Source organism: Siniperca chuatsi, linkage group LG20 (assembly GCF_020085105.1).
Source record: "Siniperca chuatsi isolate FFG_IHB_CAS linkage group LG20, ASM2008510v1, whole genome shotgun sequence".
NCBI classification, from domain to species: Eukaryota; Metazoa; Chordata; class Actinopteri; order Centrarchiformes; family Sinipercidae; genus Siniperca; species Siniperca chuatsi.
The window spans coordinates 5947879-5967971 of record NC_058061.1 but is presented as its reverse complement, the minus strand read 5'-3'; the positions used below and the strand labels follow the sequence as shown (position 1 = coordinate 5967971).

Here is a 20093-nt window from a genome sequence, read left to right as displayed (position 1 = left end):
ATTTCATGTTCTATGTAAATTGAATTTATGACAATTTTACTCAGTAAGGGATTCAAAATTAAATCATATAATTACTGTGGTAACAATTTTGCTCTCAACAATAAATGGCATTGTATCTGGTGCAATACTGACACGGTGAGTTTCAAGTGCCTACTTTTTTAGATTTGAGACGTGATCTGAGACGTTTTATTTATACTGTATACTTCTTAAATACAGTGTGAAACTGAAGGCTGTTCTCTGTCAACTTAAGTTTCAGCAGAATCTTTTTGTTTTAACCTTTGGCCTGTCAGTGAGTGTGACAGGAGGGACTGTGTTGGCTTGGACTGTGGAAAACAAGGCCTCGTCACTACCCCCCCCTGAGCAGAGAGCGATAAGCACCAAAAGACAAAAAGTTTAGGGGCTGGTCGACTAAAAAAGAAAAACACAATGATCTCATAATGGAAAACCTCCACACTGTGAACTCACAGATGTGTGTCAGGAGTTGGGTAGCAAGAGAGAAGCAAAACTGGTGCATGGCATTGATGTGATGAGAGAACGCTTTGAGGATGACTGTCTTTTATCTATGCCGAGCCGAGCTGACAACCAAGAACTTGAATAAAAAAGTACAGCGAGACAGCAGTCATCTCCAGCCTCATACAAAAACCATGAGTACTGGAACCCAAATCTTACCAGTCTGCAGACCTATTTTTTCTGAAAAATGCTTTATCACAGCAGTTCTCTGGATCCCATAAAGGCATAGCTTGCATTTGTAATAGTGTGTGTAAACTATGCCCTAAAAATGAAATTTTTTTTCCGTGACAGTTTTGCCATTTTACAAATCTGCACCCTGTCTAATCCTAACCACATAACTGAGAAACATAAAACATCTAAAATAACTGCAAAGGTTTTAACATTCCCCATCCAAAGCAGACTTAGATTCCACCATATAAAAGTGCTGAATGGTGATCATAGGGAAATAAGCGTTTTCCCCTTCCAAACAACAGGCATTACACAGATTAACAGCCTTTGTTGAAACATACTATTACCACATAAGTCCCTGTCGAGAAGGACCAGATGTCAGATAATAGGCTGTGCAGAGTGAGGTAGGTTCTGGCCTGAAGCCATTGAACAAGTAAGAACAGCTTCCATATAGACCTCTTCACTTTATGGACTGAGTGTTGTCTGGGTGGGCAACCCCCTTATACCTTGTGACTGTATGTGCTGAATATAGGTTACACATAGAGGATATGTATCCCCTGTGTGTAACCTACACAGTAATGGTAATATATACACACACACATATATATATATATATATATATATATATATATATATATATATATATATATATATATATATATATATATATATATATGTGTACAACTGAATAGATATTAACATTAAAATCCATTCACCCTGTTAGATACAGCAAAGATTAGATACTGTTTTAAAATCATCTGCACATTTTGTGGCAGCCTCCCTGGTCTTTAAAGGCTTTGTATGAAAGACTGTCACCAATAAACCATATAATATTAGAGGAAAACACACAACAATGTGTTGCACAGTTCTAATATGAAAGTCATATAGTGATAAAATGCTTGCTGTTGTGTACAAAGGACCAGCTAAATCTATCTCATTAAACACTACTGGGGGTGTTTATTGGCTTAGCTGGCTGGCTGGGCTTTGCCTATGAGCAGCGGCAAGATACAAGCATTATAGGTTATAGATTGGCTGCTGCAAGAGCCTGACACCTCTAACGCACTCATTTTATTACAGGTATAATCTAATGAACTTAAAAATGCAAATAGGCGCAGCCGAGAAAGAGCAGAAGTTGCTGTTCAAAAGAAGAACATATTACCTTTACTAGACTTAAACCTTTGTTTTTTCTGGCCAGCTCTGGCATCACATCCGTGCCTCCTCTGCTGCTGCTGCTGCCGCTGCTCCGGTGCCGTGTCTGCTGCAGCGCTCCGTGCTGCTCCTCAATCCAAACTACCCGACCAGTCTGCACGTTTCCAATCAGTCCGAAATAGCCTGAGCGTGTGACTCTGAAAATAACTGCACCGATCAAAGCGGCTACATTCAGTCCAAATGCAGAAGACGGTCACAGTAGCGACACCCATGGGTGTACGCGGCGCAAGCTCGGTCTGCAGCGGGTAGCAGCACCCGGACTGACGGCTACTTCTCGCCCGCCAAACGTGCCAAGTGTCGGGGACATTCACAACTAAAGTCATGTGTGTGTGGTGCAGTCAGAGCCAGTCGGTGCCCAGTGCCACGCAGCGCCGAAACATGAAGCGCTGACCTGCCTATCACTGGGTCAAGTCAGTTAAAACTATCAATTATGATACTTCCGGTACTAGCTTTCAAAATAAAAACCGTAACAGTTTACAACACCTGGTGTAAAGGGCGCAAACCACACTCAGAATATACTTCTAAAATACACATGAACATAACAAAAATAGATGTATTTTCATTTATTAAGTTTTGGTGATCATCACTGCCATATTTCCGCTATTAATCGGGTTTTCTCTCGCCGGCTTGACGCAGCTGAAATCCCAGGCGAACAGACGGAGCGCAGGAACAAACATACAGGGGGGGGGGGGTGGAAGGCAGGCTTAATGAATTATTTATGATGAAAGAATGCACAAATACCTAAATCATTCATAATTATTCAAGAGAAACAAGGTCGATGCCAATCAAACTTCAATTCCTCTCCCCTGCAGATCATGGCATTTGACATTTGAAATGATAGATGGAGAAGAGGTTGGCCAGTGTCAGACATTATCCTGACCTCTTCCTCAATCTGTCAATAAAATTACAGGCCTATCAGCCAGACTCACACTCAGGGATGCTGTATAGGGTAATATTAACTATACACAGTGCTTGATTGTGGCATACAAGCTAAATGGCCCTCAGATGACCTAAATCTGTAAGGCATCAATTTAATATATCATGATTAAACTAATACAGATTGTTTGCTGAAAGGGAAAATACAAAATTTAAAGCTTTTTGATTGATTTATATTGATTATATTTGTGGTTGTTGTTGTTTTTATAATGACTGGTGGTCATAGTTTAAATGCCTTTTTTGTTTACCACCACATTGGTGCTGATGTGCTTATCTGGCATTAGCTTAGTCTGTAATCTACTTATTCTCTTACCGTGTGATTAAATCGCAACCAGTATTCAGATATGAACTTAAGAGGTGGGACCCTTCATTGCAGTTGCCTCCATAAAGTGACTTGGGCTCACTTTATGAGGTTTCTACACAAGTCTCTCGCTTCTCTTTAGTATATATAGGCCTACTTCTTAAGCACCTCTGATTTGTATACCTTCTCCTACACTCGGTCAAGAAACTGCATAAAGACCTGGTGGACCTACAGTTTGTGTGTCCTTTGTCATCTTAAGTGAGATTTGGAAGATTCATACAGTCTCTTTCCAGTCTTTGACAACTTTGTTATTGTAATATGTGTATTTTTTTATCATTTGATAAAGGTCAGACTTTTCAATTATTATTTTGCTGGTAGGATTAAGATGTTCTCTATTAGCCTATAACTAAAGAAGTGTGCATAAACCCTAGTCAACCAGTCTTCTAAGAAAGAAGAAAATCCTTTGCTACCACATTTGACACTTGCCAGGATTAAGACATGCCAACATCATACATCTCAGCTCGTAAGTGATGTAACTAAATATAGCCTTCAGTTGGCAGACATAACAAAGCCGCCAAAGGACATATTTGTACTTTAAAAGGTTCCCTCTCTGCAAATGGTAATGAGAAATACCCGAGGGAAGCCCTGGAAACTGGCTTTGGTGCAGGGTTCCTGTCAGTGTGGGTGTGATGGAGGAGGTGGTCACAGATAGCCACAGATATGTGATTGAGCCCCCCCCCCCCAACAACAACAACCTCTGGAAACACACTTGCTTCCACTGGCATTGAATCAAATCCTGCCAGAGCTTTCGCTTTCTCTGCCTTCTCTAGTACTTTCCCTCCATCTGAATATAAAGAATGAAAACAGTAAAGGTGAGTGTGCAGCCCACTCTCCCTTTGACAGACTGCAAGGGGAGGTGAGATTAACGAGGCCTAACATAAGATCGGGGGAGTCGTGGGGAGCCAGAGAAGCAAGAGACTGACTTAATGAAGCCTGGCCCTGGATCTCCTGCTAATCTCTAGCACAGCTATGTGTGATGGCAGTCGCATCTTTTAAACCACTCTCAGATGTTATGCCAATGTCAGACTGCAAGATCACCATGCTTTTATCAGTTGTAGGCCTATGTGGTCATGAGGGAGCACAGATCCAGACAGAAGTTTGCGTTGTTCAGTGTTTGCAAATGTGAACAAAAATAAAACGCCACACCCAACATGTAAAATAAATACAGCTTTTTTTTTTGTTTAGTTAAAACATGACAGAAAAATACATTATTATCATTAGCATAACTGCAACTAACAGAAAACAAAATGCTCCAATCTCTCCCAACATACAGTATTAGCAGTAAGCATAGCAACTGTTGCTAGGCAGCTCCGCAAACAGGTGACTTGGTAAATCAGCCATATAAAAGGAAATTCCCTCAGGACTTTATTTCTCAGAATGGCAATACTACAATATATTGTCCAAGAAAAAAAAGGGGTAAACTGAGGCTAGCTTATTTTAAAATAAGTAACAAAACGTCACATTCACGTTCAACATGACCATGGGTGTATGGACATGACGCACAAAATGAGCTCCTGTGCGGAAATTGAAAAGTTGTTCCGTTCATCTCCATGGAAACGCGTCATTTGGACAAAAACCCAGTGGGGGAGGTTTACTCCACAGCATCCTGCATCTGCCTTCATCTTTCACATCGATCCGTCTAAAGAGTGAGTCAACGGTGTAACACTGGTGTTAAATATTGTTGCATATTAATATAATGAATTATCATATGTATTTCCCCCATCTGGCACTGGTATAAAGTTAGTAAACGTCTGTACTTAACAAAAAATAACCAGAATTATTCTCTCATCTTTTTTACAACTGTAATTTTAACACAAAAAGAAGTCCGATTTTAAATGTCATTTCAACAATTATATATGCACAATTTAAAGCTCTCTCTTAAAGGTGTCTTGGTGTTTTTTGAATGTAAGAAGATTAATTTAATTGTAGCTAAATCAATCTTAATGTTTTTTTAATTTAAATGAACAAATGTCAATTTTCCAAAAGAATACCGGTTGGCTATTTTCCTCCAAGACTTTGCATTTTTGCTGAAAATAAAAAGAGCATCTAGCTATACAATAAAATGGCATTTTTTAAAACATGTGAAATTCAACCTGCCATTCTACTTTTTTGTCAAATGTAAAATAGAAGGATATTTTGGTGGGGGAAAAACAGCCAATGTTTTATCACATAACAACAATACCTGTGCAAGTCTGAGGTTGTAACATTACCCTGGCTTTGTGGCTTCAAAGTAGCAGCCTGCCACACACTGTCAATACACCTGTTACACCCTGCTGCAGTCTTGCTTTCTCCAAGATTTTTTTCACACCTATTTTCTTCCACTATAGCTAGCTGCCATCTGTTACGTTGTAATTATGTCTCAGACACTGTAAACTACTTTGTGTTTCAGCATTGTACCTCAAAACTGGGAGCGACAGGCCGTTGAAAACCTCGGTAGCGCTGAATATGTTTGGGGTGCGAAGGAAACGACTAGATTTGGAACATCAGGTACTGAAAGTTGCAAAATAGCTCAACAGAAAACCTTCTTCCTTGCCAGCTACTGTCTCACTGCCTCTTTTCAATCTCTGTTCTGTCAGAATCAGGATCAAAGATGGGGAGAGAAGGTAGATACAGAGGTGAAACGAGACATTCCTGGCATGCAGACTTTTTCGACGCTAATGCAGTCCATGTCAGCTGCAAGGAAGGCCTCAAAGGTAACAACTTAAACAAAACCACACTAAGAATTTACACCATATGTAGAATTGGAAATTACAGCAGCTGCGGAACATACTCACAGCACACTACCACAGTTTCAGTATTGCAGCATAAGACGGTGTAGTCCCTCATTCGTCCAGGAGTGTTCTAACGTAGAAAAGGTTTCAGTCGTAGTCATCTGGACACTGTTTTCAGAATCAAGACGTTTCGGCTCATTCACAATTGTGAATGACTTCCGGATGGGAGCCGAAACGTCTTGATTATGAAAACAGTGTCCAGATGACTACGACTGAAACCTTTTCTACGTTAGTATAGCAGCATCCAACACTGCTCTTAAGTAATACAGCTTTCCAAGACAGTCTTACACTCCAAAACCTCTTTGCTTGCATCCTGCAGTCGCCCCCCTGCAGCTCTGGGAAAAGTGCTTCGTCTGAGCCAGGGGGCCCATGGAATAAAGGCTCACTGTCCTGCCTTCAAGCTATCTCCAGTGGAACCCAGAGCATGACTGCAGAGCTGGCACAGAGCAAAGACCCAGCATCCAGATGTACGTTTTCTGGGATACATTTTGCGCTGCAGGTTACAGCAGGATGCAACTGCAGTTTTTCTCACTACCTGGTGTTTTTTCTAAACCCACTTATTTTTTAGCTTCTATGCCATTTCATGAACTGTTATTTGATATCTGCTGTGTTTTTATTGCAAGCCAGTACGTTTGATTTTCACAGCTTTTTTGCATCTCCTTTCCTAAGGCAATAAAGTACACCCTGCACGGTATCACAACAAGCACAGGTGTGAGCATGTGAGAGACAGAGTATTAAACGGATCCACCCATGGGGAAGCAAACAAGCAAACACAAAGCCAAGACATCCTGAAGCGCAAGAACAAGATGAAACACCTTTTCAGCAAAACAAACATCGAGGAGATCATAGACTCTGAGCGTCTCTCCAGTGCTGAGACTCTGGGCAACTTCCTGGGAGGTACCACCACTGTCCCACATCTTTCCACATTTGATATACTGTCCAGTGAAACTGAAGAGGAGGAGGGAGATGATGGCGTATCAGCCTCCTGGCAGGACACATACAGAGAGAGTGATTGGATCCCCTTTCCGAGGACAGTTTCTCAGTCAAGCTCAGCCTCCACTACCCTCTCTCACAGCGCTCACAGCCTACATAGCCTGCAGTCTTTCAGTTCACAGTTAAGCACATCAACAACTTCAGGTGAAGCACCTGATGGATACAGTCTCACTCCTTTCCTGGAGCAACCTCCTGTGGCACCACCGCCACCTACCACTGACAGAGTCAGTAGGGGCTTAGTGGCTTTGTGGCAACATCTCCCTAAACTTCAAATCAGCTGGCGAACATCACAGACAAGCCTGGCCTCTTCACCCAGGTCTAGCTTCTGTCAGAGGCACTCTACTCTGGTCAACAGGGAGGAGGACGCTGTTCAGAAAGGAACCAGTACCACTGACACATTGCAGTCTTCGAATGAGACCTGTGGTCCAAGTGCCTCCGGGCAGCTAGATAATAAGTTTGGTGATATCGAAGAGCCACACATTCAAGAATGTCAAGAAGCCCAGGGAGGAGCCACTGCTACTCAAAACGCCCAGTCTCTAAAAGACAGCAACAAGGAGATTGTATGCAGACCCAAACGCAGGTGATCATATGATTCTTTTTAGTAGATTATGTTTCAAAAATACATTTTATGCTTATCTGCATGATTTTTTACCTAGCTAAAGGCCTAGCTTTTAAATAATAATACACTGAATAGCTATGACTGGCAACTCATACAGTATATAATTGCACAGTTAAGTTATGATTATGAAGTCATAAATCAGCATTCAAAACATTCATCATAGATTAAAAGTTCTCGAAGACATCCTGATTAGGGTATCCTGTGAGGTAAAATTTGAATCTTGTGATCTCCCACTCTCTGTAGGTTATTATTTGAGTTATCTAATGAGGAGGAAGAGGACCAGTGTCGGATCTGCCACAGCGGCGGTGGTTCACCAACCAACCCACTGCTATCACCCTGCCTGTGCTCAGGAAGTATGCAGTTCATTCACCTCGACTGCCTGAAGAAATGGATCCAGACAAAAATCCAGTCAGGTCGGTAGACAGCTAATGGTGATGGATTGGATTTGCCACAGTCTGACAGATCATACATTGACCAAGAAAAATATAATCCCAAAGAAGTTGACTGCAAAAGAATCATTTATTTAGGATGTTCAGTGATCATGGTTGATATGTTGAGGCATACTGTAACCACTTTTCCAGGGTCACGACTCCATGTTGTCAAAAGATGTGAACTTTGTATGGGGGGGCTAACACTGGACCCGAATACATTTGACTTGGATGATTATTACAGAAGACATCACGAACAGCAACAGGTAAGCTGAGACAGAATCACCAAATGGACAAAATAAAGTTTTAAAAAAACCTGTTGCTTTACTTTATGACCGCACTTTTGTCTTGCTCTCACCTTGTTTTTAGGTGGACATGACTGAACTGTATAATCTCCAAGAAGTAGCTGAAGTGTTGAGCTTCAGGTCATTGCTCTCCAGATCTTTACTGCCAGCAATGGTGACACCTTCCTGGCCAGTCCCCAGGGTAACTATACGTTCTTGAAGCATTGTTCTACTTTTTTTCATTCTACACACTATTGCACAGAATGTATGATGTAGGCAGACCCAACCCGAAGCATACAAATTGAACAATTAGCTCTGTAGCAGTTACTATTAGCAGTGAGGTAGTTGGAGGTTACTTGAACCCAGAATGGTATACTTCGTAGAGCCATAAGCCCCCCCCCCCCCCGAGGCTGTTGTTGAATGACTACCACTATAAATAGATTGATATTTATCAGCAAGTGCTTTGATATGTGAAGGTAACTGCCTTGAACTATATAATTATCTACTACCTAGATAAATGAGTACATAAGGAGTCAGACCAAATTAAAATGTATGATTGATCTTATATAAGTTATGATTTTAATATCCTAATATTTGTTTGTTTGTCCCAGTTTGAAAACAGCACCAAATTACAAATTTTTGAAATATTATATAATAAACTGAATTATAATTTTGTATGGAATAGAAACATATCATTTAGAAAATTAAAATCTCTGTTTGTCATCAAGTGGGGTTATTAATTCTGTCCTCAGATTCGGATATGGGCATTGTTTCCATACCAAATGAGGATGAGACTCAGGAGAATCAGAGAGAGGAACTCCTCACCAGAGACAACTGTCACTTGATCTTCTTGGCTAATGTGGAACTGAATACATGAGTATTACAATAAACCACCATACATCTAATTCAAGTGAGCGGATCAATGTGGCACAGGAAATGTAAAAGCAGAGGAGTATATTAAGATTAAGTTATTGTTTAATACAATATTTATTACATTTTGCAAAGTATCAAGTGTTCATTGCTATAATAATGCTTTAAGAGATTTAGACAATAATCTATACTGACAGGTTAACATTTTAAGTGTATTTTCACAATTGCAATATCAATATTAATTTAGTTTTAAAGAAATCACAATTAAAATAATCTAGACATGCCTATCACTAACAAACAGTTATTATTTTAACGATGTAAATGCTCCATAGTGATTTATTCTTTTGGCACCATTTCATTACATGAGATGTTACCAAAAACAGTAAGAATATAAAGCAGTATTCAGTGAATGAGTGTTGTCGAGACTCGAGTGGATGCTACAGGGGAACTGGTTCTAACAATGTGCATCAATGTAACATGAGCGAAATCGCTGATGCTCCTCCTTGAGATTCCTGTGATGTGACTCAGTTCTCCCACAACCTGTAATGCATTAAAAGAAAGCCTACATCAACAAAAACAGTGTGCATGGAATGCATTTGTGACAGATACAGTACACACTAACACTAACTAAACTTGGATAAGGTAGATGCCTTTTATTCTTTGATATGGATGCATATTATGTCTACAATTTTGACATTTAAAACACTGATAAGAAAATGCTATTGCGAATGAAATTAATACTTTTAAAACATAGGGTAAGTGTTTCACCTGTTCCCATTTTCTGACGTAGAGGATGAATGTAGCCACGGCGACAACACCAACACCAAGAAGCATGCAGTCTTCAGTCACGGTCACAAACCTCTCTCTGTTAAGAGGGTAAATTTAGTATTAAAGCAACTAGAATCAATATCTCTTTAGTAACAATGGATCTTTGACTATGTGTAAAATGAAAGGGGTCGCTGGTAGTGAAGAATCCACAGAAAGTTATCACACAACTCTTTTTTTTGGTTCACTCTCACCCCTCTCATAGCTAAAAAGCTCCAATAACCCACTGTACACTACCTGCCCAGCACCAAACAGTAGACAGACACAGTTAGAGACTAGCTGGTGAACATAGTGGAGCATTTAGCAGCTAAAGAGCCAGATATTTCCCTCAGGAGTTGGTGGAAACTACAACAGAGCTAACACGAGAGTGAATACTGGACTTACATTCACCAGAAACACAACAAATGAACATTAATGTCGCTCCTTGTATGGATGTGTAGATAAGCAGCTGTTTCTTAACAAGTTCACCAACTTAAAAGGAGTCAATGTTGAGTTCACGGCTTGTTTCTGCTGCCTCCAAGTGGCAAAAAAAAATCATTTTTTGCTGGTTTTATAGTCTAGCCCACCAACAGTAAGAGGCTGTACTCAGCTCTAATTTAATATCTCTTGGGTATATGCGTTCCGGGGGGGAGCCATGAGAAACATGATGGCACAAGACAAAATTTGAAGCCCAAACATTTCAGACAGTTCTCAGCTGGTCGTAGTCAACTGCAGCAGCTTGTCCACTCTACTATGACAGCACCCACCTGTCCCAAAAAATCTGAAAATGTGTCTTAAAGAGAAATGTATTACCTCTGTTCTCTGGATGGGCTGACACACTGAGTGGTAGTGACTAACAAGGAGGCGTAGATGGCATTTCTCTGTAGGCTGACGAACTGGAGAACATGGTGGCACAGGGGATACAGGCCCTCCACAGGGATGGATGGCTCATTGTGTCCTACAAAAGTTTAGTCACCTCTTTCAAAGTCAGTACAGCTGTTCAATGGACATGCCTGAATTATCTTCACAGAACCTTTGCCTTTAATTTTGCACAATTTTTGTTACATCCTAACACTTCACAGAAGTCGCTCTGTGTTTAAATATTATATCTTACCAAGCACCTCCAGAAGGATTTCCACATATGTCAGTGGGTTAGGGGTGTTTAGTCTGAATTTAAGCCCTTTTAAGATCATCAGCTCTGATTCCAGGAGAGTCTGCTTGGAAACACTGTGGCCGACTGAATGCAGAAAGCGTACAGCAGTATTGTTGTCGATGATCTAGATGATGTGTGAAAAATAATAGATTATTTTATTTTTAATCACAGGTGATTAATCGTAAGCATCGCAGAACTTACATGACTGTGCAAAGACAGTTTGCTTGCAAGTTGCACGCAGGAGAAGATGATGAGGGGGAATTTCTCCCTGAGCTTGTCAAACACAGCATCCTCATAATTTATTGGTGGATTAGCAGCTGCACCTTGAGGTGTTGGTGTGGTCAACAAATCTGTAAGGTGCTTGATCATGAACCTGGGGGAGATAAGTGTTCACATGTTCGCATGGCTAAACCAATATCATACTGGGTGTGGCAGGGAAAGGCAAATGTGCTGCTCCTTCTCACCTTTGAAGTAATTCAATGGCATGGTATCCAGCCAGTGGATCAAGTCTCAGTTCTTTAGTTATCAGGAAGATGTATTCTATAACACCAGAGAGGGATGCAGGGTGTTAGCAAAAGCAGAGAACAAAACAGAAAATAATTTCTTGCGTGGAAGCATGTTGGGACAGAGTTGATAGACTATAATCAGAGCATACAAAATACATTTACAGAAAGGAATTTATTAGGCAGTATCGCACGTGCATTAAAGTGGAGGCAGTAAATGTGTTTGGGCAGTCCCATGTAAAGTGACACAGGGAGAGATCTCATATAGTTCTATGAAATGGGATCAATAAAATGAAATATGAGCCATTACTCTCCAAGTATTATTGGTTATTCACTGTCATTTATGAGCTCTTTGCAGTGATGCCAATTGAACATATTAGAAATGAAAAACTATAAATATGTTGCATCATTTATCAAGGTACAAATCATCCTCTAGATGGTGACATAAAATAACACAAAGGCCCAGATGGTCCAGTAAAGACAGGGAGAAAAAGCCCTTGAATCATTGTGAGTGAAATTCTTTTCTTTATACTTATTTTGTGTGTGTGAAAAGAGTCGTGTAAAGTAAAACATTTAACACTGAATCACAATCATGCTGGGTTCTCAACACCACCCACCAGCCAACACAAGCAAAATTGTATCGTGACTGGTCAGTTTTTCTATTAATCAGTCAGTTTGAAAGCCACCAAAGTATGTATTCATTCTGTGAGAATGGCAGGTTACTTTAGTAAGCCCGCACTGACACCGGGAGAAGCATGTTAGAGAAACAGACAGAGCTTCTAACAGAGGCATCCCCAGTAATTAATGTAAGTAAGTAAGACTTCAGAGTGATGACAGCCAGGGTACAGTGAGGCTTTCATTCAGAGATAGTCCTGTACAGCTTAATCAATCCCACCTGCTTACAAAATTATTAAAGCTATTGCATAAGGAGACAGCTTGCACCCCAGCTGAAATAATTACAGCATGAAAACACATAATGCACTGTAAGTCTACTAATAAAAGCAGTAATTACAGTACAGTAATTGTAAATATATTAGCAACCATAGGGGATAGAGTTTTACATTTAAATGTATCCCATAGTTGAAACACAGCTGTGAAATCATGAATTAAGAGAGAAAATAAGCATTCTGCAATGGGGAGGTATTTATCTAGCTACATACTAATTGGCACAGCTGTGTGTGATATAAGAAAATTTAAAACAGCGTAGAGATTACACATAATATATGACTATAAATTTGTGCAATAATGTTACCTCGGCAAAATAAATAAATAAAAATAATAATAAATGCATTGTTTTTCTAAATAACTGTTAACTGTTATAAACGTGGACCCACTTGAAAATCAGATTTTTGGGGTCATACGCATTTGAAACGGGCAAAATTATCGTTATAAATAAGAAACGTAACATAACGTTTGTTTGCTAAAAAGAAAAATTATAAACTGATAACTATATAGCGTTAGCTCTCTATGGTATAATTAACGTTACTTACCAATTAGTCTTTTATCTTTGAAGTTTCCGCTACATTTTGATAAACTGTTGAGGTTATCTTTGTTTCTTTTGTTGAGATTAATAAGGAAATCTGTGAGTAGGTCAAAAGAGGCTTCCCGAAACTTGAAACTTATACTTTGGCTTGGAGAACAAAATAATCTTTTCGCCATTTACACTGACTAACGGCTGCCTTCTGTAAGCACAGAAGTTACATTTACAAACAACCAAGTCTATATTTAGGTATTTGTTAACTTTTGTCAAAACAATAATTTGGAAAACCAAAAATAAATCGTGCCTGAAGCTTATTTTTCCGGAAGATGGCGCTATTCCCGCGGGTTTTCACCACCCAGGACCGATTCAACGTCTCCTAGCAGGAACCATAGTTGCCATGGAGGCCCATTTGGATGTTACACAGTTTTGTTTCGTTCGCTGCGTTATTTTTCCCACCGCCTTTCCGCCAAGTCCCGCCCCTACTCTGCTTCTGATTGGCTATCCCTAACCCTAACCCTAACCTTAACCAACCTAACCAACGGAAGCAACGAGTACTAGCCAATCAGAGGGAGTGCTGGCGGAAAGCTGGCGGAAAGGAAAAATAACGCTCGCTCAGCGCAGATCTCACAACATACCGATGGGCTACTCACAGCTCAGTTAGACGCCGCCAACTCAGTAGATCATTTGAAATGCGGCTGTGCGCATGACTGTTGCGAAACAACCGCTCATGCCTCACTGACTGCTGCAGACATGGCTGACAAGACGCCGAAGGAGTCTGATGCTCCCATTGCAACCAGGATAGACCCGACTAAAGAGGGTCTTTCTCGAGAACAGATGTATTTCATCCGACAAGTAGAGCTTGAACAGTGGAAGAAGAAAACACAGAAGTTGCGCACACGAAATGTTGTGACAGGACTCGCCATTGGAGCACTCGTTCTGGGCATTTGTATCCTTGCCAAGCGCACTAACGTCAACACAAGGTGAACTATGTAACATTAGCATAGCATGCTAAAGTTACTGAGGGGTTCCTTGTTGTTAGATGACCCGATATAAAGCCTAACGCTAATTTATCTCCACATGTTGTGTTTAAAACTTTATTGACAGTACAATTATTTGATTGTCTGGTAGATGTAGCTAAAATGTGTTTTAGTAATGTACAAAGTTTCCCATTCATTGGATGCTAACGTGACAGTTAGCTAGGACAGACATGTACAGGTAACAAGGTGGTTTTGAGTACATTAGCAAAAGTAAAACATAGGATGAATGTTGTATTTTTTAAAAGATAACATTCAGCTGTCCCAGTGAATGCCCAATTGTTGTTGTTTTTTTTGTTTTTTTTTACATCAAAAGATACTTATCTGTTTTCCTTTTGGAGTCTTATACATATGGAAGACCATTTTTGTCAGGAAAAGGAAATAGTTAGTCGTGAGAAAAATAAAACATGCTCAAACTGATTTATTAAGTCAAAATTATGTAACACCAAGTCACAATTATATGATGCTAAATCAATTCTGACTTACTATCTCTATTTATGTATTTTTATCATGCATATCTATTCATCATTTTAAAATGTTCCTGGCAGAAATGGGCTTCCATATTTACACCATTTTATATCGATGAGGGTAGACTAAATATTAGAAACACCTCCCAGTATAATGCAGTACAATTCAACTGCACTACAGCTTTCAAAATGACCTTAGAGATGAATCAACACCTTTAAAAAAAAAAATAAATAAATAAAAACAGTTTAAGACAAAACTGTACGTTATAACCTTTATGAAGTTAGTAACTATTGCAGGGCTGTTGAATTAGACTACATTAGTTTTAGCTAGGTGTACCTAATAAACTGGCAACTAAGTGTATAAGATAAGGTGTTCACACAGACCACTAAATGTTCTTTGATTTTAACTTCTGCTGTTACTACAAGAAGTTGGATACAATCGCCTGACTGACACGCTGCTTGCATCACATGTAATGTTTGTTGTGTTTTTCTTCTTGCTGTCAAATATTTGCCTTAACCACTTGCTTCCCTGCTAGATGGCTACACGTTTTACTCGGTTTCCCAGGAGCGGATCATGGATGAAATAGATGAGGAGGCCAAGCGAGCGAGAATGCAGGGACCGAAGACTGGTGCCAACTGAGATGCATGTGTTACCTGCTTGTTGTTGGACTGTGTGTCTGTCCTGCACTTAACTGAGAAGGGACTTATGTGGACTCTGATGCCACTGATTTATATTCCATGGCTGGCTGCTGTTTTTCATGTTAAGACAGCGTTGGACTTTGTTTTTTTTCTTGATTGTGAAGGGTAATTGTGTGGTTCCGCTGCTGACTGAAAACTAGATGTCTTGATTTTTATCTAGTTTGCCTGTCAGTGGAAAGGACTAATCCACTGACCTTAACAAGACCTTATATGCTACCCAGAAGGCCCAGACTGTAGAGTAATTACAACCCTTACCTTACAAGTTTGCAGCCCTGATCATGTGATGTGCATACAGTAGGAGGGGAATATCCTAAATTCCAGTCAACTAATGATACTTAAATCTACAGTGGCCTTTTATAGCAGAAAATGCCAGTGACACTGCTGAAATGACACATGGATCAGCCTGTTGAAACATATTTATGTCGATAAAGTGATGATTTGTAAAATAAAAATCTAATGTATTTGATTTTTTTTTAACACAACTATGTCTCTGTAACTGTTTATGCAAGAAAAAGACAACGGGTGAAGCGGTAAAGATGACAAAAGAGACGTGGTATTTACAACTGCATTTATTTTTGTCAAAATTTGATAAATGGAGTCTGATCTAGCCACCAAATCTTGAGTAAAAATATAAAATAAGACATTGTAAGGGAAAGGCACAGATTCAGCTTGGCAGGACAGCAGCAGCTTCAGAAAGCAATACAGTTTTATATTTACATTCAAAATTTTGAAACAAAACTTGAATATATTATGAACTTTGGAAAATCTTACAGGAGTTCCACTGCGAGGAAAATTCAGTGTGTGGTGTGAATATTTTATAAGGCAACAGCTACACATTCACAGCTTGGACTGATTTCTCTCTATCCCACAATGTACAAATTATTTAAAACTGTGGGAGGGTAGATCATCATCATCATCACTGTGATCCAATACGAAATACTGTGATCAAACATGAACTGGAGAATATGCTCTACCTCCGTTGTGGAAAAATAACAGGAAACATATCAGCTCTTCCTCAAGTGAACACAGTTTTATCCACAAAGGTGTTAAATGATTGAGAACTAACGTAGAATTTACCAAATTGCACAAGGTGCTCGATCTATGGAACAAGCAACAAATATGATTTTTGCTTGAGCAAGAATTAAGGTTTAGTTTACTCATAACTTGTAAACATGATCTATAGCTACTACTCTACTATATACACATGTACAATCAACAAGAAAGCCAGTAGTCTAAAACCTAGGTGGATTTTTCACAACTAATCAATCATTTAAAAGAAAATGTTTAACTAGCTATAATATTTGAAAATTGATGGGTGTGTTGTCGATGCTTCTTCTGCACCAATTAACCAAATCTCTTCCCATTTAATAGTTTGAAAAACAGGGTTTCTTTCTGCTGAAGCAAGCTACATGCCCACATTTAGAACTGTTGTACAACTGTTTTCTTTCTGAAGCATTAACATCACTTCATATATATGTGTTGATAGAAATGATATTTCCACATTGTACTGCTGTACAATGTGAAAAATCATTTTGACTACATCTAAAAATGTCAGGACTGCAGCCAAACTTCTCCAGGCTGAGTCTAAAGAATGTAGGTCATCCTATCAGGTGTCAAAATCACTAAACCAAAGATGTACTAGAACAAAATGTTTTCATAATACATACTTGAATAAATCGAACTATACAAAGCATCTAGACTGCTCTCGTCAGCCCCTGGAAGGCAATAATCAGAGTGTATTCACTGTGCAGTCAGCAGGTGCTGAGACATCATTAAGAAACTACAGCAAATAAGTTGCGAGATTAGCCAAAATGTTGTCATTTGTTTATGACAACTGTCAGTGAAAGTGTCAGAGCCTCGCTGTGGTTCACATTACTGTGCTCAGGTTGATTAACGGCAGTGAATCAGACAAACAGTAACTGTCATTCTGGGTCAAAGTCATAGTAAGTGCCACCGTAGCTCAAAAGGCCACGACTCTGCAGCACTTTATACCATCACTTGACTGTGTTAATGCTAAAAGCTAGCTCAGAGAAAACATTTAAAACAACCTGTAATGTGACATTTTGCAGAGTACTGTGTGTTTCATTCTGAACCATTGAGTCTGTTTATTTATAAGAGAGCAAAAGTGAACTTGTCATTTTTAACATGAACCAGACTGGTAGGTATTCTGTGCTTCAGCTGCAACAAATTCACCAGATCTGACAAAGGGCTGAAAACTGGATGTTACAGTTCCTGTGTACATCCAGTTTTATTGATTACAGTTTATATATACACGTTGAGGTAAATGACCACTGGCAGGACCTTGTGACCACTGGCAGAGGAAAGCAGTTTGCTGATTGGTGTGCCAGTGAAAAGTGTTAAAGCGATCCTTTAGAGGATGGGTTTGACCACTGCAGTCACACTTCAGATGAGGTAGTCCAGCGTGCTTGGCTGAGAGTATCTTACTATGAAAATGAGAAGGAAAAAAAGGTAGAACAAAGCCTTTTTTTGTGGCGTTTAACAAGGAGAATAATAGTAATATGAAGTTTGTTAATGCAGTGTTCGCTCACCATTCTACTAATGTCAGTGGCAAAGGTGACGCCTTTGCTATGTTTATCCTGGGAACCACTGCTGCTGCCTCCAAGGGAGTTTCTCCTAATGATACCTAGGAAAACAAACATACATAATAAAACTCATTTAGAGATAAATTTGTCACATATTACCAGGTAATAACTCCCTAATGATTCCCTAATCAGAAAGAAATGTGGATAATTTTCCTTACCCTGGAGTGGCAACATGTCCAACCGCTGCAGGCTGTTCCTGCGGGACGAGGAGAAGCCGCTCCCCTTGGACAGGCGGCGCTGTCGACTGGACAGCATAGCAGCAGGAGAGACGATGCCCGGAGGAGGAACCTTCCCCATCCTCTCGTACAGCTCCTCAATCTCTCTCTTCTGAGCAGCCTGCAGGGCCTGCACCTCTGTCAGATGTCTGATAAGGGACAAAAAGTAACAAATGTAAGTGGTTAAAGGCTCCCTCTTGTTGCTTGAAAAAGTCAGTGAAACAAGGCTTAACTAATCCTCGAAGGCTTGTGGATTTAAGGGAAATTAAAGTATAAGTGAAAAGTGTTTGTATTTGATGTTCATGTGAGTGTGAGAGCCCTGATGAAAGCTCTTACTATTCGTCATTACTTCCATTTTCATATTCAACCTTATCTGGACTGTGTTGTCCTCTGTTTTCTGTTAATATCCTGTTTATAGCACCTATTCAGTGTTGAACTGTATTTTGGGCATCTTCAGCGGTGTCACTTACTTCTCTCTGAGCTCCTGAAGCTCTTCCAGCATGTCTTCGTCGTCACTGTCTGAGTCATCGCTGCTTAGGTAGGGAGTGTTGCGGTTGTACGTCATCATCCATAAATGGTGAAGGGCATTGCTGTACTGCGGGCTGCCTGACGCTCCGTCCCACAGCCGCCCATCTATCTCAGCAGCCGTCACTGAGAGTCCGCTGTCCGCAGACGTTCCCATCAGGCTCAGGCTGTATGCTCTCCTCCGACTCCTCTTCCTCGTCCTCTGGCGTTCCCCAACAACCTCTTCCTCCCCCTCCTCCTCCTCCTCCCCCCCCTCCTCATCTTCCTCATCCTCTTCTTCTTTGTCCTGCTGCTGCTCCTGTTTCCCGGCCCACCCCACCTGCCCGTCAACCTCCTGGAGGACCCCTGTTGACCCTCTGTGGGGATGTGGGTGAGGAGGGGACATGGTGAGGGAGGTGCCCAGGCTTGTCTCAGACTCCCCCTGTTCCTCTGTGCTGCTCTCTGACGGGCTGCTGCCGCTGTCTGCTGGCTGTGGTGCAGCAGGTACAGCACCAACTAGCGCAGTAGGCGTTGGGATGTCCATGCTGGGCGTCACCTGGAATCGCCCAACAGTGACTGGTGCAGACTGGACTTTTGTAATATAGAGGAAGATAAGGTGTTTAGTCCTCTACACAAATCCTGCAGGCATTTCTAAAAACATTTTTACTTTGACTAGTTCCCTTCGAGATAAAAATGTATGTAAATGTATCTGATTAAGGATCTAAATGTATGTCAAATATAAAAGAAACATATCATATTGGTGAACATCAATTCTAGTAAGTTGTAGTACTCTCTCTACTTGCTTCTAGTGTCCATGAATAAGAAGTTGTAACATCTGGATGGCCTATTTATATGAATGACAGTCAATCATTGGCTAAACAGCAGCGATTGTTCTGTAATCTGATCAGAGCTGACTAATCATTAGAACAAAGCCTCACTCTTTTCTGACTGCCAAGCTTTGATTAAAATCCAATCCAAGTGTTTCTTCTACGGTCTTAAAAGGGGTCTCACTCTGTTTTCCTTGTGTCTCATTTCAGAATGGTAACTTTTCACGTTCCTTTTTAAAACTGTACTTTTACTCTTGAGTATTTTTTAGACCAGTAATCTACTTTTAACTTCGCCATTCGCCATTCATTTGCCATTTATACCTTTGTTACAACTAGTCTGTTATCTACTATGCATTCTGCTACATTAACCAAAATGAGCTGTCATCCAAGCTGCGCGCAGTTAGGCAGGAGAGCTCCGGTCTCTCTGGAGGTACAAAGAGACGTGCGCTTGAGCCATATATGAATGAGCTGGGCAGATGCAAAAATTGAGAAAATCAGGCAAATACCTTTTCAATTTAAGGTTTGGTTGTTCTACTAATGTAACTCAATTCCAGTAAGGATGCCACCAGTGGCATTGTGTGCAGTTGTGGAAAGCAGCCTGCATCGCTCTTCACAAGCCGGCAGAAATATTGTACTTTCACTTTACATTAATGGC

At 40.3% G+C, this 20093-nt stretch overlaps 5 protein-coding genes across 16 annotated transcripts in view; 2 read left to right on the top strand and 3 right to left on the bottom strand.

Annotated features, from left to right (window-relative positions):
- tanc2b (tetratricopeptide repeat, ankyrin repeat and coiled-coil containing 2b) overlaps window positions 1-2298 on the bottom strand; it is a 145775-nt gene extending 143477 nt beyond the window's left edge. For all 9 annotated transcript variants that reach the window (XM_044177504.1, XM_044177506.1, XM_044177507.1 and 6 more), the window contains exon 1: window positions 1838-2298. The gene's annotated coding sequence lies outside the window, so the exon portion shown is untranslated. The remainder of the gene's footprint in view (window positions 1-1837) is intronic.
- Window positions 2299-4678: 2380 nt separating this feature from the next.
- LOC122868190 (probable E3 ubiquitin-protein ligase MARCHF10) lies at window positions 4679-9184 on the top strand. The gene is made up of 9 exons (XM_044179951.1): window positions 4679-4830; window positions 5574-5671; window positions 5761-5877; window positions 6275-6422; window positions 6625-7528; window positions 7811-7980; window positions 8149-8261; window positions 8365-8481; window positions 9032-9184. The coding sequence occupies exons 2-9, from the start codon at window positions 5630-5632 to the stop codon at window positions 9122-9124; spliced, it is 1704 nt and encodes a 567-aa protein (XP_044035886.1). The 5' UTR covers window positions 4679-4830; window positions 5574-5629; the 3' UTR covers window positions 9125-9184.
- An 80-nt stretch (window positions 9185-9264) lies between these two features.
- cntd1 (cyclin N-terminal domain containing 1) lies at window positions 9265-13547 on the bottom strand. Its single transcript, XM_044179952.1, has 7 exons — window positions 13100-13547; window positions 11571-11646; window positions 11308-11479; window positions 11068-11230; window positions 10767-10911; window positions 9918-10014; window positions 9265-9689 (listed from the first exon to the last, which is right to left on the bottom strand). Exons 1-7 carry the CDS (start codon window positions 13266-13268, stop codon window positions 9552-9554), a joined length of 960 nt encoding a protein of 319 aa, XP_044035887.1. The 5' UTR covers window positions 13269-13547; the 3' UTR covers window positions 9265-9551.
- Window positions 13548-13696: 149 nt separating this feature from the next.
- On the top strand, window positions 13697-15771 carry LOC122868193 (cytochrome c oxidase assembly factor 3 homolog, mitochondrial). The gene is made up of 2 exons (XM_044179955.1): window positions 13697-14035; window positions 15127-15771. The coding sequence occupies exons 1-2, from the start codon at window positions 13840-13842 to the stop codon at window positions 15228-15230; spliced, it is 300 nt and encodes a 99-aa protein (XP_044035890.1). The 5' UTR covers window positions 13697-13839; the 3' UTR covers window positions 15231-15771.
- A 72-nt stretch (window positions 15772-15843) lies between these two features.
- Window positions 15844-20093, bottom strand: part of wnk4a (WNK lysine deficient protein kinase 4a) — a 44631-nt gene continuing 40381 nt past the window's right edge. For all 4 annotated transcript variants that reach the window (XM_044179947.1, XM_044179948.1, XM_044179949.1 and 1 more), the window contains 4 exons: window positions 18578-19202; window positions 18051-18256; window positions 17839-17933; window positions 15844-17733 (listed from right to left, as the gene is read on the bottom strand). In XM_044179947.1, coding sequence (XP_044035882.1) covers window positions 17731-17733; window positions 17839-17933; window positions 18051-18256; window positions 18578-19202 — 929 coding nt within the window. In that variant the 3' untranslated portion in view covers window positions 15844-17730. The remainder of the gene's footprint in view (window positions 17734-17838; window positions 17934-18050; window positions 18257-18577; window positions 19203-20093) is intronic.

What these genes read in the sequence shown, in the direction of transcription:
- cntd1 (XM_044179952.1), bottom strand. Translation starts at nt 13,268, where the DNA reads ATGGCGAAAAGATTATTTTGTTCTCCAAGCCAAAGTATAAGTTTCAAG. An exon ending in CAAAGATAAAAGACTAATTG is followed by an intron (nt 11,647 to 13,099) that starts GTAAGTAACGTT and finishes CTGGTGTTATAG; the next exon opens with AATACATCTTCCTGATAACT. An exon ending in AATCCTTCTGGAGGTGCTTG is followed by an intron (nt 10,912 to 11,067) that starts GTAAGATATAAT and finishes AAACTTTTGTAG; the next exon opens with GACACAATGAGCCATCCATC.
- LOC122868190 (XM_044179951.1), top strand. Translation starts at nt 5,630, where the DNA reads ATGTTTGGGGTGCGAAGGAAACGACTAGATTTGGAACATCAG. An exon ending in CAAAGACCCAGCATCCAGAT is followed by an intron (nt 6,423 to 6,624) that starts GTACGTTTTCTG and finishes TCCTTTCCTAAG; the next exon opens with GCAATAAAGTACACCCTGCA. An exon ending in GACATCACGAACAGCAACAG is followed by an intron (nt 8,262 to 8,364) that starts GTAAGCTGAGAC and finishes CCTTGTTTTTAG; the next exon opens with GTGGACATGACTGAACTGTA.
- LOC122868193 (XM_044179955.1), top strand. Translation starts at nt 13,840, where the DNA reads ATGGCTGACAAGACGCCGAAGGAGTCTGATGCTCCCATTGCAACCAGG. An exon ending in AGCACTCGTTCTGGGCATTT is followed by an intron (nt 14,036 to 15,126) that starts GTATCCTTGCCA and finishes CTTCCCTGCTAG; the next exon opens with ATGGCTACACGTTTTACTCG.